General features: G+C 39.1%; 1 protein-coding gene across 18 annotated transcripts in view; it reads left to right on the top strand.

Moving 5' to 3' along the window:
• The window catches only part of NLGN4X (neuroligin 4 X-linked), an 886,820-nt gene that overhangs the window by 757,286 nt on the left and 114,667 nt on the right, over positions 1-14,867 (top strand). For 17 of the 18 annotated variants that reach the window (XM_082375567.1, XM_082375570.1, XM_082375557.1 and 14 more), the window contains one exon: positions 1,901-2,053. The exons of the other annotated variant lie outside the window; for it this stretch is intronic. In XM_082375567.1, the coding sequence (XP_082231693.1) occupies positions 1,901-2,053 (153 nt within the window). The remainder of the gene's footprint in view (positions 1-1,900; positions 2,054-14,867) is intronic. 18 annotated transcript variants of the gene reach the window in all.

Below are 14,867 nucleotides of genomic sequence, written 5' to 3'. Positions count from 1 at the left end.
GAACACCTGCAGTTTTATCCGTATCCCTGTATAACCAACTACAGGTGTTAATTTGCATCTTGCTCTTCTCTGGCTTCTCAGTGTATTATTCCCTTTTGATCGTTAGGATCTGTTTTCACAATGCTCACCAGTCACCTTTATTACTGTTAACATGCCGTCTAGTTTTCCTTTCATACCAAGAAACTATGATGATTTTTTTTTAACTTTGAACGAATCTGACATCTGGTTATTTCTTCCTCAACCTCATGAGAACTTTGTTCTTGGTGTCTTGGAGGTAAGAGCTGTTAACCTAACGTTTTCTCTGAGGGAACCCCGTAAAGCAGCCCTCAAAATCTCAACTCCTTCCTTTCCCACCGTGGAGTAGCGTGCAGCCTACTGCAGAATGGTAACATAAATAAGGGCTAACACAGCAAATCAGAATCCAGAGAGAGGGGTGGATCGTGTAAAATGCCAGACCCCTATAGGGGCAGTGATTTATTTAAAAATTCCACGTAGCATATGATGAGTGAAGGATTAAAAAATGATTTTTACTTCCTATTTAAGTTTTACAGGAGAAGATAGTGTTCTGCGGCGGATTAAATATCTGCAGACACATGGTCAGCTTGACACTTTTTTCTGCACTTGACTGTGACCACGGGGTTTCTTTTGCCTTCTGGATGCTGTAAGGTGGCACCCAGGAGCCTGTTTTGAGATCGTGATCGTAATTCATTTTCTAATGCAGCCACCATCCAAAGGGTGGTTTGTTTCCTTAAAATTCCTTTCTGATAGTTCAAAAGTGTCTCCATGAATTAGGGGAAAAAAGTCTTTATTTAAGAAAAAACGAAAATAAATGTACATGGATACATTTGGTTTTCTTTTGATACACAGATATTCAAATGACACACACATATATATGTACATACATACCTAAATATCCTGAAATCATTAGAATCGAGATCAGGATTCTTCAGCATTCAAGGTAAGCCCAAGGAATGATTTACACCAAACAAGTTATTTAATCACAACTTGTCAGAAAGTAGGCTCTACAGACGGACGTAGGGTCTCCAAACTTCTGTTGTCACAGAACATTGCAAAATAGGATTTTCACATCATTGTTAAATAAAATAATAATGACTCTGGGTACTGTGGTTGCAAATCACAATGGGAGTTTATATTCCCTGTAGAAATATGTAGCATTGCCAAACTTTCATCTTGAGGTTGGAATCTTGTGCCATTTTTATTCCCGCTCTCCTCTCTCTCTCTCTTTTTTTTTTTTTTCCTTTTTTTTTTGTCACTTAAGTTGGGATATTCCTGCAATCAGTTAATTAGAGAAAAAACACTTGCTTGGACATTTTGTTTTGTTTTTACACATGTCTGTCCTGTTGATCATTTTTAACCATTTATTTGGTTTTTGTCATCACGTGCCCTGTATTGAATGAAACCGGTTTCATTACCAGTTTTATGTTCTCGTTGTTAAGTTGAAAATGAATCTATAAGCTCATCTTTGACCGAAGATAGAAGTTACAGTAAAAATAAATTATAATTTTGACGTTGATTTCACACTTACTTAGATGATAAAAATATATTTTGTAATAGATGCCCTTCTAAGGTGTGAGCACTCTTTAGGGAAGACGTATTTCATCTCCATCCTTGCATTTTTAGTGTTATAGATACATACAGAAACCTACACCTGCATACACGTTCCTTCCAATGCCTGCGTCATTTCTATGAGTAGAAAATATAACAACATTGACCATTTTCCTTAGGCCATCTTACCAAGAACATACCTAATTTAAAAAGGGCCATGCGATTGATTCCAATCTAAACTAGGAAAAGTCACCCACGTCCTTTGCCCTTGATTTAGCATTGGTTAATCAGCATGATGTTTTATTGTGTTTCCTTACTTGGCTTTCTTTTCCAGACATCCATGACCAGAACACTAAAAAGCCAGTAATGGTGTACATCCACGGCGGGTCTTACATGGAGGGCACAGGCAACATGATTGACGGCAGTATCCTAGCGAGCTACGGCAATGTCATCGTGATCACAATTAACTACCGCCTGGGGATTCTAGGTGAGTGATTCCGTCTTGCTGATCACCGCACAGGAGGCCATGAGGAAGTTCTGCTTTTGGTTTTGGGCTCGTTGATTCCCACTGTGTTACTCTAATTCCTCGAAATCTCTACTACACAGAGCTCACTTCATGCTGCAAGATATATTTGTCCCTTAACGTTCATGCAGCGCCGTCTGTTTTTTTTTTTGTTGTTGTTGTTTTTTAAAGTTTGCACTTTTTAATCCAGGAATTTCATTTCCTAGGATCCGCCTCAAACAAATGCAGCCTCCAAGGTGACCAAATGAACATGATATTTTATTGAAAGCACTTTTCTTTCTGTGGACTTAGCCGACATAACCCTGTGGAATGAACACAGTTTGGAGACGTGTCTGATAACGCATTTGGTAATAGGTGATAACTTGGTAATGGTAGATAATGGCCATAGACATTAGCTTTCTTTTGTGGTTTTGTAGGTGTGTTAATCAGTTAATCGTTTGTTGGAAAATCTTTTACTTAATTCCTTAATGCGTTGTCTGTGTCTGTTGTATCTTGAAGAGTTGCTTGTCTGTTGCATTTACGTGAGATGGAATACTCCTATTTGAATTTTGTAATTTGATGGTTTTTCATTTTATGTAAATTTTATGATTTATGATGAAAGGACATTGGCCAAGTGCATAGGAATTCAAGAGCAGCTAGCTCTCCGTTGTTTCGGTGTTAAATTCGTTTTTCCCCAACTGGGGGTTGGAAAAAAAAAATAGCATGTTTTGAAGTTAATATTTTGAAGCTTACCTTCTTCTGTGGTTTTGCCTGCTCTTGGTCAGTTCATGAATAATATCCGTAGCCTGTGCAACAACGTTCGTTTTCAAGGCAAAAATGCATTGAGAGGATGCAGAAAATTGAGTTTACAGCAGGGTGGCTATGAGAATGAGATCTGTATGTCACAGGATGGTTATAGTAAAAAGTATGAAAAATAAAATGGACCAACGGACCTGTTTCAAACAAGAAATGTTTTCTCCAAAGAGGCAAGTATCACTAAGAATATTTTATTTTCAACTTGATGTTTTAATTTTGTTTTGAGCATTTTATTTCATTCACTACTGAAAACATTCACCTATAGAAGACCCCGGAGTAAGGGGATAGGTTGTAGATGACCTTCTAATTTAGGAATGCACATCACCCACAGATGTTTGCAAAGTTGGGCGTTTTGGAGCATCGATAAAGTACTGGAAGTTTCAGGGTTTTAAGATGAAACACAACAAAAAGCCTCAGAGTCTAGAGCCTTCTTGTTTTGTGGTTTTTATTTCCTTTTCTTTTCTCGTCGGTGCTAGGAGCCAGATCTTTGGGGAATGATTTCCGTTTGTGTCGCGCAGCAAGGATGGCATGCCTCCCTGAGTGTTTTTCAGAAGCCTCTGGCTAGTTGCTTTGGCTACTGGTGTTTGAAACCGGAAATGTTGTTGCTTGATGTTTTACAAAAGGTCCATTCTGAGGAAGAGGTGGGCAAAGGAAGCCACGGGCCAGGGATTGCTGCTAGCAGCCCTTTCAAAGAGGGCAGTGTGGGCGTCCCTTGGGAGCATCACCAGGTCGGGGCGCTGCTTTCTGAACAAAGCAATGGGCTTTGGGTGAGTCTTTGCTTCAGTGGAATAACAAAGCGTCCTCCTGCCTGCACAACGTGGTGGTGATGTGACTTAAAAGGTTAGATTTCAAAAGAAATCGATTTTCTCCCCCATTTAACGCCAAACTAGTATTAAGCAGCTTTACACAGTGATCTCTTATCTATTTGGCCCATTTGTGAATCTGGAAAAGTACTGTGGGAATTATACACACCTTCATTTTTTTTTAAGAAAAGAAGAAAAACAAAAGCTTGCTTTTAGAACTTTTCTCATTGAACAATTTTAATTTTACCTTTTGCTGCTGAGAGTTAAAAAGAAAAAAAATCTTGGTAAGATAACAGAGGGCTGTGAGAGTTATGGCATGGAAATAAAAGAAGCAATTTAGCATCTCCAAGCCGGTCTATTTACATTCCACGAATGAGTTAGTGTGAAGCCCAGCACCACAGACCCCCTTTTTATCTGATGGAGTGCAGTGTGCCAACTTTGCTGATTATACAGGGCGATAGAGATTTTTTAAATGGGACTTGGTTTATTGTTATCAGGGATCTTGCGTGGGCTACCGTCCTCTGGAAGACTGTGCGGTGGCCATTTACTTTTTGCTTGCAGGAAATCACTAGTATCACTCTCGAAAAATATTTCAGACCCTTGGCATCCAGATATTTTTAAAAAGGATCCAGTAAAATGGTACAGCATGCACGGTGATGATCGTCTCCATTAGCACTCTGATAGGAATAGATGTTTTTACCAAAATGTTGGAATAGTGTTTAAGTTTTTTTTTCAAAAGGAATAAATTCATAAATGCTATTTTTCTGCCCAAGGAATAGAAAAGCATTGTTTGAGATGATTACCGTTCTTTTACGGAGTAACAAATGCTGTTTTCCTACCCAAAAGAAGGGTTTTTAGAAAGTTGGATGATGGTCAGAGGGAAGCAGGAGGCTGGCGTGGAAAGAACATGGATTTTTATAATGCGATAAAAATGAACTACTTGGTGTCTGTGCTGTGACATTGAGAAAGTCAGCTGATTTTTTTCTGAGTCTCTCTAAAAGGTGGTCCCATCCTCTCTCTGGCAAGGTTATTGTACGTACCATATAAACGTCCAACAGGTTTACGTACGTGAAGTTTCATAGCCCAGAACTAGGAGCCAGTAAACCCAGACAGGTGATCATTTCCAGTGTTATTAATAGCCTTGGACATCTTATTACCATCACTGTTGATCCACTGAAAAAAATTGCGACTGGCCAAAACGGTAATATCTGTCAAATACTGACGTCTAAACGGAACCACCTTAATTAAACAAAAGCGATGATAAGACACTCGTAATAAGAGACAGATGACAGGATCTTCGCACGTGCTTTTTGAACAGTGAATATTTTCTTTAATCAGAACTGTATCACACAACCTTGCTAGCCGTTGAGCATGTAGTTTATTATCTAATCCAGGACACTTTGAAAATTTTTAATAATGCTCTTAATAAACTGGGATTATTCCAGGCAAACTGGGATGTACCATCACAGTTATAAAGTAATTATTCATACCCACACAAGGTCTAATGAACAAATTGGTGGTCCATTTATTTTCAAAGGAGATCTCTTTTTAAAGCATATTTCCTATTCGTCCTGCTGTATACCTTTGCCATTAGGAAAGCATACGTAGCTAAAACTTGAGTTCTATCAAATCTGCCTCTATTTTTTTTCATGATGATTGTTCAAAGACCATTGCTGTATAAGAGGAATCTCCTTGCTGAGGCTTATTGTTGGAAATACCTGGAATTTATTTATGGGTGGCTCTTACCTTTGCTTTCCTTCATTAATCGTCTCTAATTTGCATCTTCAGTTGGTTAATTAGACCTCCATTCAAACGCTGATTTTAGTTTAGCTCAGAGGGTATTACGTTTTTGGCTACCCTATGATTTGATGCCTCATGCAGGCTTTAAACTATTTTGCTTTGAAACAATCTTATCTGTATGCTTTAGCACCAAACTCATGGAGAGCCTGCGGTGTGGCCGTCACTGGACATTGTAGATGCTCCTTCATTTAATCCTCACACACTCCCTTGGAAGGGTTCCCTTATCTTGCTTTTGGGGAAACAAAGGCTCAGAGGTGATGGGATAGACTCACAGTGGTACAGGTTGTAGGGATTAGAGCCGGGATTGGAACCCTGGTCTAACAGTATGAATTAGGTGAACTACCTTAGGAAATAGAGTGCAAATCTTTGTATCAGATTCAGCTTCTCTAATCGCACAAAACGTCAGATGTGCCTATGGTTGATCTAGATACAAAATTGCGATTCGATGCTTACACCGTATTTTTATGTTCCTCAAAGCGGGTCCTTCATCGCTGATGCATTTTCATCAAATCATCATTGATGGTCTACTGTGGTGCATGGCGATGTGGTATTGGCCCCAACGATGGCATTTGTAAAGTCAAAGCTCTCAGACACAGGAGATCTAAGGCTTTATCAGCTAGTCGGGTGCCTAACCTCTTATGCCCATTCTGTTGCCGTGTTGCTGTCTGTGGCCAATAAATGGAATTAAGACCATTGACCCAGAGAATGACTTTGAAACCGCACAACCCAGATTGGGACTTGAACTCATGGGCCGGGACTCAAACTCAGCCAGAAACCACATTGGGACTTGAACCCACTATCTTTTGATTGAGATCACACACCTGGTCTCAGAACTGAATGAAGCTCAGGTTCTTTATGTCTCAGTGCAGAAAGAATTCAGTGAGAGACAAAGTGATAGGTAAGAAGTGGATTTATTTAGAGAGATACACATTCCATAGACAGAATGCGGTCTGTCTCAAAAGGGGAGAAGAGCCTTGGGAGAAGCACCGTCCAGAGACAGAGTGTGGGCCATCTCAGAAAGCGAGAGGCCGCGAAATATGGGGTGGTTAGTTTTTTTGGGCTGCGTAGTTTCATAGGCTAATGAGTGGGAGGATTATTCCAAGTATTTTGGGGAGGGGGTGGAGATTTCCAGGAATTGGGCCACCACCGACTTTTTGGCCCTTTATGGTTGCCCTCGGAACTGTCCTGGCGCCTATAGGTATGTCATTTAGATGCTAATGTATTACAGTGGGCATTTAATGAGGCTCAAGGTCCACTGGAAGTCAAATCTTCCGCCATCTTGGATCTAATTGATTCTAATCAGTTTATGTCAAATCCTTAAGGGCTATGTCATTCTTTTAGAGGTTGTGCCCTATCCCCTTCCCTCCCGTTTCAACTTCAGTGGATTTCTCACCTGACAGGTATCTTATAGTCTTTTGAAATGTTGTCCATAGGTTTATATAACTGACTTTTTCAAGGATTAAAAAAGCATCAGAAAGACCTACTCATTTTTCAAAAAGTGTAGCTGCCCTCAAAGTTTTTATCTCAGGGAAGGTTGTGTAATGGTGTTGCTGAAGTTGCCTTTCTCTTTAAGGTTATTAATTGTGTAAGACTACTTTCGTTCATTGGTGTCATAACTTTAAATGGAAGATGGAAATGGTTTGAAATAAACGCACAGCAGGAAGAGCATTTGAATGAAAGGCACATGATTTGAGCTCTATGCATGCTGTAATGGTGTGGCCACGTGGCATTCTGGTCTCCTTTGCGGGGTCTTAGTCTCCATTGAAATGGAAGGTGGGTGGGCTGGCATTTGGAGGAAGCCCTTTGACATCAGCCAGAGCAGTTTCACCTTTACCTGTTTGATATATTGCTGTTCCATGTCAGATTCCGTTCATAAAAGGGGTCCGGAATCATTGGAGGAGAGGCTTGATACCTGCCTTCAAAGAGCTATGATCTGAATTCCATGTGGGCACAAGCAGTTTACATCAGGGGTATTTAGTGATTCTAACATGCCTTACGTACCTCTGCTGAAAAATGTCAATTTCCGATTTACATTTCTCTTTCACTTGGGAGTTAAAGATATTTACTATTTGGTACTTTCACCATTTTTTTCCCCTAAGAATCCTTTTTTTTTTTTTTTTCTTTTCTTTGTTTTTATCTTTTACTACAGATTTTCTTTTTTTTTTAATTAATTTTTATTGGCGTATAGCTGATTTACAATGTTGTGTTAGTTTCTGCTGTACAGCAAAGTGAATCAGTTATACATACACATATATCCACTCTTTTTTAGATTTTATTCCCATATAGGTCATTACAGAGTATTGAGTACAGTTCCCTGTGCTATTCAGTAGGTTCTTATTAGTTATCTATTTTATATATAGTAGTGTGTATATGTCAATCCCAATGTCCCAATTCGTCCCTCCACCCTAATCCCTCAGTAACCATAAGTTTGTTTTCTACATTTGTGACTCTTATTTCTATTTTGTCAATAAGTTCATTCGTACCATGTTTTTAGATTTCATATATAATTGATATTATATGATATTTGTCTTTCTCTGTCTGACTGACTTCGCTCAGTATGACCATCTCTAGGTCCATCCATGTCACTGCAAATGGCATTATTTCATTCTTTTTTATGGCTGAGTACTATCACATTGTATGTGTGTGCGTGTGTGTGTGTGTGTGTGTGTGTGTGTATACACACTACATCTTCTCATCCATTCATCTGTCTATGGGCATTTAGGTTGTTTCCATGTCCTGGCTATTGTAAATAGTGCTCCTATGAACATTGGGGTGCGTGTGTCTTTTTGAATTATGGTTTTCTCAGGATATATGCCCAGGAGTGGGATTTCTGGATCATATGGTAGTTCTATTCTTAGTTTTTTAAGGAACGTCCATACTGTTCTCTATAGTGGCTGTATCAATTTACATTCCCACCGACAGTGCAGGAGGGTTCCCGTTTCTCCACATCCTCTCCAGCATTTATTATTTGTAGGCTTTCTGGTGATGGCCGTTCTGACCGGTGTGAGGTGCTACCTCATTGTAGTTTTGATTTGCATTTCTCTGATAATTAGTGATGTTGAGCATCTTTTCATGTGCCTCTTAGCCATCTGTATGGCTTCTTTGGAGAAATGTCTATTTAGGTCTTCTGCCCATTTTTTGATTGGGTCGGATTTTCTTTTAAGTTACTCATGGAACACATCTTCCTTATCAAGTCAAAAGTTCTCATCAAGGTATCTATAAAGAAAAAAATATCGTCTTTCCTTTCAAGGATCTCCATGCTACCCCCTAAGTCCATCCTCTTCCCTCTCTGCTCAGATTTCCCCTGATCAGATTTGTGACCGGGAAAAGCTTCCTTTATCCATCTTCAGAGAGAAACTGCACGTTATTTAGGGATGGAAGAATGCTGTAAGAAGCTAAATGGGTAGAGAGGAAGGATGAAGTATTGCACTGAGGGAAAAGATAAAGTGGAAAAGTACAGGAGGTTTGGGAGAAGTGTGAGAAAATGGGGGGCAGAGGCCAGACGCTTGATGTGGGACCAGTCACAACACCAGAAAGGAAAGAGGGTGGGAGGGAAGATTGAAAGCCCTTAGAATAAGACCCTCTGTGGTGGGCGGCGGAGGTGATCGGCCAGCCTGGCAACAGGCTCCTGGACTCATTTCTGCAAAGCTCCCTGATGTGGCTCAAGACGGACTGAGGGTTAGAGGGCGGTATATCCCCTAGATAACACGGTCATAGGATGGTATGCAAAAAAGAAAATACACAAGATGCTTCCCCCTTGCCCTGCCCCCCCCCCCCCAATGTCTTTCATCATCTTCATCAGTAGCTCTCCGTGCATTTAATACTCATTCGGAAATGCTGTAATCTGGTCTCTGTTGTTGCTCGTGTGTTGATAAGAACCAGAACTCTGGACGAAAACATCATAGCCAGGTTTTGTATCAATGATCATTTACTTGGGTTTTCCTCTTCTGCCTCCTGGTGGCTAAAAATGCCCATTGCATTAATTTGATTTGTTCTGCAATTAAGGAATTGGCTTGGTTGTGGATGATCCCTCTTGCCTCTGGGATTTTGCAGGCACACGGCGGGGGGTAGATATGGAAGCCACTGCGGTGGAATAAAGACCCTGACATGAGACAGATGCCTTTTATGCAAAGGTTGATATGAGCAACAGAACAAAGAGGGTCCCTCGCTGTGAGGTGACAGAGGGCCACAGAGGAAAGTAAAAGTCTGCAGCAAATAAAGACAATGTGAAAGGATGCGGGGTGGTGATGAGGAGGCAGAAAAGACTTTTTTTTTCAATCTCAAATGCACAAAATTATTGACTAGCATGTGCCTTATGGCAGAGAATTTCCTTGATCTCTTTATGAACGATTCAGAATTTCTTAAGAGAAGTTGGCCTGTTACTTGTACATGCATAGCCATTTTTGGAAATCACAATGCCCCGATACACTTGATGCTCGGATACTCTTATTATATTTAATAAGTACATATTTTCCAGTTAATTGATTCCAGGGTGTCATGTCAGTAATAATCACACGGGGTATACATTTTTTTTAAAATGCTCTTTTCCTGGACATGTTTACATCCAAAACAGAGTCTCTTAAGAAGATCCATTCTAAATGAAAGAAACCTCTTTCTCTGCTTTGTGTGCTTTCCTCATTTTGCTTCTCACCTAGCAAAAGAAGGGTTGATCACTTTTCATTGATTAGGGTAAAGTGGTGTCTGTCTTCATGGGGAATAACACACATAAACATCACTCTAAATGAAAGGAAAGGTGTGATGGGCGTTTGAGTATGGGGCAGCGGAGAAACCGGAAAGTTCCAAGGAGGAGTATTGAATTTAAGAACCAAGATACATTAGCTTGACTGGGGTGAGCTGGATATTAAGTCTCTGGCAATCATTCCATCAGATAAATGGTTTTTAAACAATGCCTGAAAGAGAAATACCTGCATTCTTCCTATGTACCTTTTCTTCCTTTCCTAGATGTATTCAAGGAATTAATCCTTCCAAGTCAGATCATTGAAAAATCTCTAAAAGGCAATCAGAGTGGGACTTTTAAAGCCCACAGAGGCTGAAACACTCCAGGACTATACAAATTGTGGGCTGCAGATCATTTTTCTTTTTTTTCCCCGCACATTTGCCTGAAAGTATGGATTGCATGTTTTACAGGAAGCATGGAATGAATATGTACATGTCCACACTCACCACGGCAGTGATACCGCAAAGGGCATATTCTGTTCTAATATAACTCTCCTGGTTTTGTCCAATCATACATCAATCAGTCATGGGCTTTATGAAAATAAATCCTTGGGGACATAAGGATCAAAGTGAATGTCGTAGGGATCAAAACGTAATGCAGAAACAGCAGATACACCGTGCATTTAATAAGGTAAAATGTATTTTTCAAATAAGATTACATAGTAACATATGGATTGGGTAAGTCCCATCTAATGGGTAGGGCAGTTTTTCCTTTGATTAAAAAAAAATAATAATCATAGCTCTTTGGAAAGAAGTGTGCAATTCTCAGTATAAAAAATCAGAACTATTTTAGAATGGTAAATGCAACATTCCTCTGACATAACAGCCATTAGACATGGATGAGCTGGGGTCTTCATGCAAATAAATCAATTGCAAGACTCTTGATCCCTTTAATTATTTGAGACTGCAGGCACTGGTTTTTGTTGTATTCAGGCTTTTATTCTAGGCTCCGATATTATGGGGGAAAAGGCTGTGCCCTGTGCAGTGGGTCTAGTCACCAACAGGCAGCTTGAATACATGCATTATTATAAAGATACACATTTCACTATAGACAGAGGTATGAGATCATCTCCCAGAGAAACACTATCAATTCTACCAAAGACACCTAAGATTTGTACTGGAGTTGGGAAAACAATTTTGGAATAAAGAATTGTTTCCAGTTTGGGTTGAGAAATGTTTTCTGTCTCTCAAAGTGGCTGCTACAACTTTACTAATATATCTTAATAATGGTTTAGATGACTCAGTTGTGCTTTTTCTTAGGCATATGACAGATAGATAGATATTGATATAGAGATAGGTATATATATGTATATATAAAATATGTAGATATATAGAGAGAGGTAGGTATATATTATATAAAGATATACATAGAGATAGGTGTATATATATTATAGAGATAGAGATAGGTATATATATGATATATAGAGAGACATATATGTAGAGAGATAGGTGTATATATGATATAGAGAGAGAGATATATGTGGATATACATATATATATCCTCTTGTCCCTTCTTTATAACATAAACTTATAATACCATGTAGAAATATCACCCATCTTTTCCTGTAATACTTCTTTGTTAAACCAGGCATAAGAGTTCACATCTTTCCAAAAAAGAATCTTGTGCAAATGGCCTTATCCACTTCTACATTTCTTTTTTCCCCATGCTATCCACTTTTTTAGTTATATTTATTTTAGTCGTATTTATCTATTTCTCCCCCCTTTATCTCTAGTTAGCTAACTTCCTCCATTTTAATCATAGTTCATCAACACGATTCTCCTGAGGGCCAGTCATACATTGTAAGCCTTTTCTAGGACAATCCAGATTCTTTCAGTGACCTTTGCCGCATCCTCATTTTTCTTCATCTTCTTGTAAATGACCCACTGGTTCGTCTCCACTCCCACCTTTCACTGTCTGTGTCCTTTATTTAAAATAGTTTATGTAGTTTATATGTTGTGCCTTTAAAGTGTACAGTTCCATGGCCTTTAGTATATTCACAAAGTTGTACCACCGTCAACACCCCCTAATTTTTGAATGTTTTCATCACTCCAAGGAGAAACCCAATATTCTTCTCAGTCTCCAAAGACTTAGGCAACCATTAATCTACTCTCTCCCTATGGATCTGCCTTTACTGGGTATTTCATACAAAGGGAGTCATATGCTGTGTGCTCCTTTGTGTCCGACATCTTTCACTGAACCTGGTGTTTTCAAGATCCATCCACGTTGTAGCATATATCAGTACTTGGTTATTTTTTATGGCCAAATATTTATTCCATTGCATGGATATAGCATGTTTTCTTTATCCATTCGTCTTCTGATTTGTATTTGGTTTGTATCTACTTTTTGGAGATTATGAATAAAATGCTATGAACATCCATGTACAAGTTTTTTTGTGGGGATATATGTATTCGCTTCTCTTGGGTACAAACCTAGGAGTAAGATTGCTGGGTCGTATGATAAAGCTGTTTAATCAGCTCAGTAACTTCCAACTTCTTTTCTAAAGTGGCTGCACTATTTTACATTCCCACCAGCATAAGGGTTCTAATTTCTCCACATCCTTACCAACACTGGTTCTTGTCTGTCTTTTTGACTACAGCCATCCTAGTGGGTATAAAGTGGTGCCATTTTTGATATGCATTTCCCTGATGGCTAATGACGTTGAGTATCTTTTCATGTGAGTATTGGCCATTCGTATATCTTCCCTGGAGAAATGTGTACTCATATTCTTTCCCCGCGTTTCAGTGGGGTATTTACCTTTTTAGTATTGAGTTAAGAGGGTTTTTATGTTTGTTTGCTTGTTTTTTAAATGGCGTGTTCTGGACACATGTTCCTTAGCAGATACAGGACTTGCAAATATTTACTCTCCTTTTGTTTTCTTCCCACTTTTTGGATGGTGCCCTTTGCAACACAAATGTTTTTCATTTCGATGAAGTTCAATTTATCTCTTTTCTCTTTCTGCCTTTGCTCTTTGTGTTGCTTATACGAAGTCTTCACCTAACCTAAGCGCTCACCACTTTATTCCTATATTTTTTTCTAAGAGTTATACAGTTTTAGATCTTGTTTTAGACCAGATCCCTTTTGAGTTAATTTTTTAAAGCATTGTCATGTGGTTTTTGTTCTTTTTTCTCTTGCTATATTACATTAATCAATTTTTGACTATTAAACTGCCCTTGCATCCTGCAGTAAATCCCCACTTGGTCACGGTGTATAATCCACTTTATATGCTGCTGGACTTGGTTTGCTAGTATTTTTGAGGATTTTGTTTGTCTGTGTGTTTAACTTCTGGTTCTGGGGAAAGAAATGACCTCTAATTCTAAGTGTATTGTCGATTTCATGGATTCTGGACCTCTGCACTATTGACATTTAGAATGGGTGTCTCTTCTTTGTGGAGGGTTTCTCTTGTACCCTGTGGGATATGAACAGCATCCCTGACCTCTGCCCTCTAGAATGCCAGTAACACCTCACAGCCCACAGTCATGACAACCAAAAATGGCTCCAGATGTGGCCAAGAGTGCCCTGGTGCGGAGTGGGTGGGAAGCATCAACCCGGTTGAGAACCACTTACCTGATTTGTACTTCCCTTCTCTGAGAGCGAAGGGGCACAATGGCATTCTCGTTTTGTACCGAAAAATCCACACTCCGTTCTGTATGGTTTTGTTTCTTCATGTGCATGATGTTTACTTCCTGTAACCGATTTCTTAGCTCCTTGCCGGCTGGGGTCATAGCTCACAGTGTCTTTGTCTACTGAGAGTTTACCAGATAATAAACGTCTTCTGGATGATTTCTCCTGGCAGTGTTCTGGCCTTCACATTGCAGAATGAAATCTCATTCACAAAGGAGAGAGTATATTAACTTCAACATTTTTTTTTTTAATTGCAGAATGAGTGAACTCCTAGTTGTCAACATCCAACATCCTAATTTTATGGAAATCGTGTTTATTTCCACTTCTGCAGCTGTTGCTTTTTCGCAAATACTAAAGGTTTCATTTTCCTTGAAACATGTACTGATGCTCGTGTCATCAGCAGAGGATTTATTTTCATTCCATGTAGGTTAGCTTGAATGGAGACAGTTTTGCTGGTGGCGTGCACTTGACCTTGAATGAAAACTGAAGGTTTTAAACAGTATTTTAAATCTGCATATCTTCATATTTTTATCAGATTTTGACAGTTATAAAAACAAACCAAAACAGTAGAGGTGTCTAATAGAGATTTTTTTTTTCTTCAGCTCTTTGCATGGGTATTTCAAACAATTATGATCATTCTGAACCTTTAAAACTTCCCTACTAGTTTTAAAAGAAGCAAAAGCATTCTTCCTCATTGGCTACAGAACATATGCCTTTGTTCCAGCCATGCATAGGGCCGTATCTCACATATTCTTCTTAAATTACGAAGCTGTAAATGTAAAGCAAAAACTGTTGCTGTGCTGTTTTCTCTCCACGTTTTCCCTCTCTTATGAAATCCAATTACAAATGCTCCTTGATGCCCTATCTGGGAGTTGCAAAGTGGGCACAAGCCATCTCTAAGTGGAGGCGCCTAAAAATTAACAAAGAAGATTCATGTGGGTTTTTAAGAAGGGATTTTAAATACATCTCAAGTTTTAAAGTGACTTCTGGACTTTTCAAAAAATGAGCGACCTTCTTCTAA

Source organism: Balaenoptera borealis (assembly GCF_965194805.1).
Source record: "Balaenoptera borealis genome assembly, chromosome: X".
Classification (NCBI taxonomy): Eukaryota; Metazoa; Chordata; class Mammalia; order Artiodactyla; family Balaenopteridae; genus Balaenoptera; species Balaenoptera borealis.
Note: the sequence above shows the minus strand (reverse complement) of the source record. Positions and strands in the feature narration are given on the sequence as shown.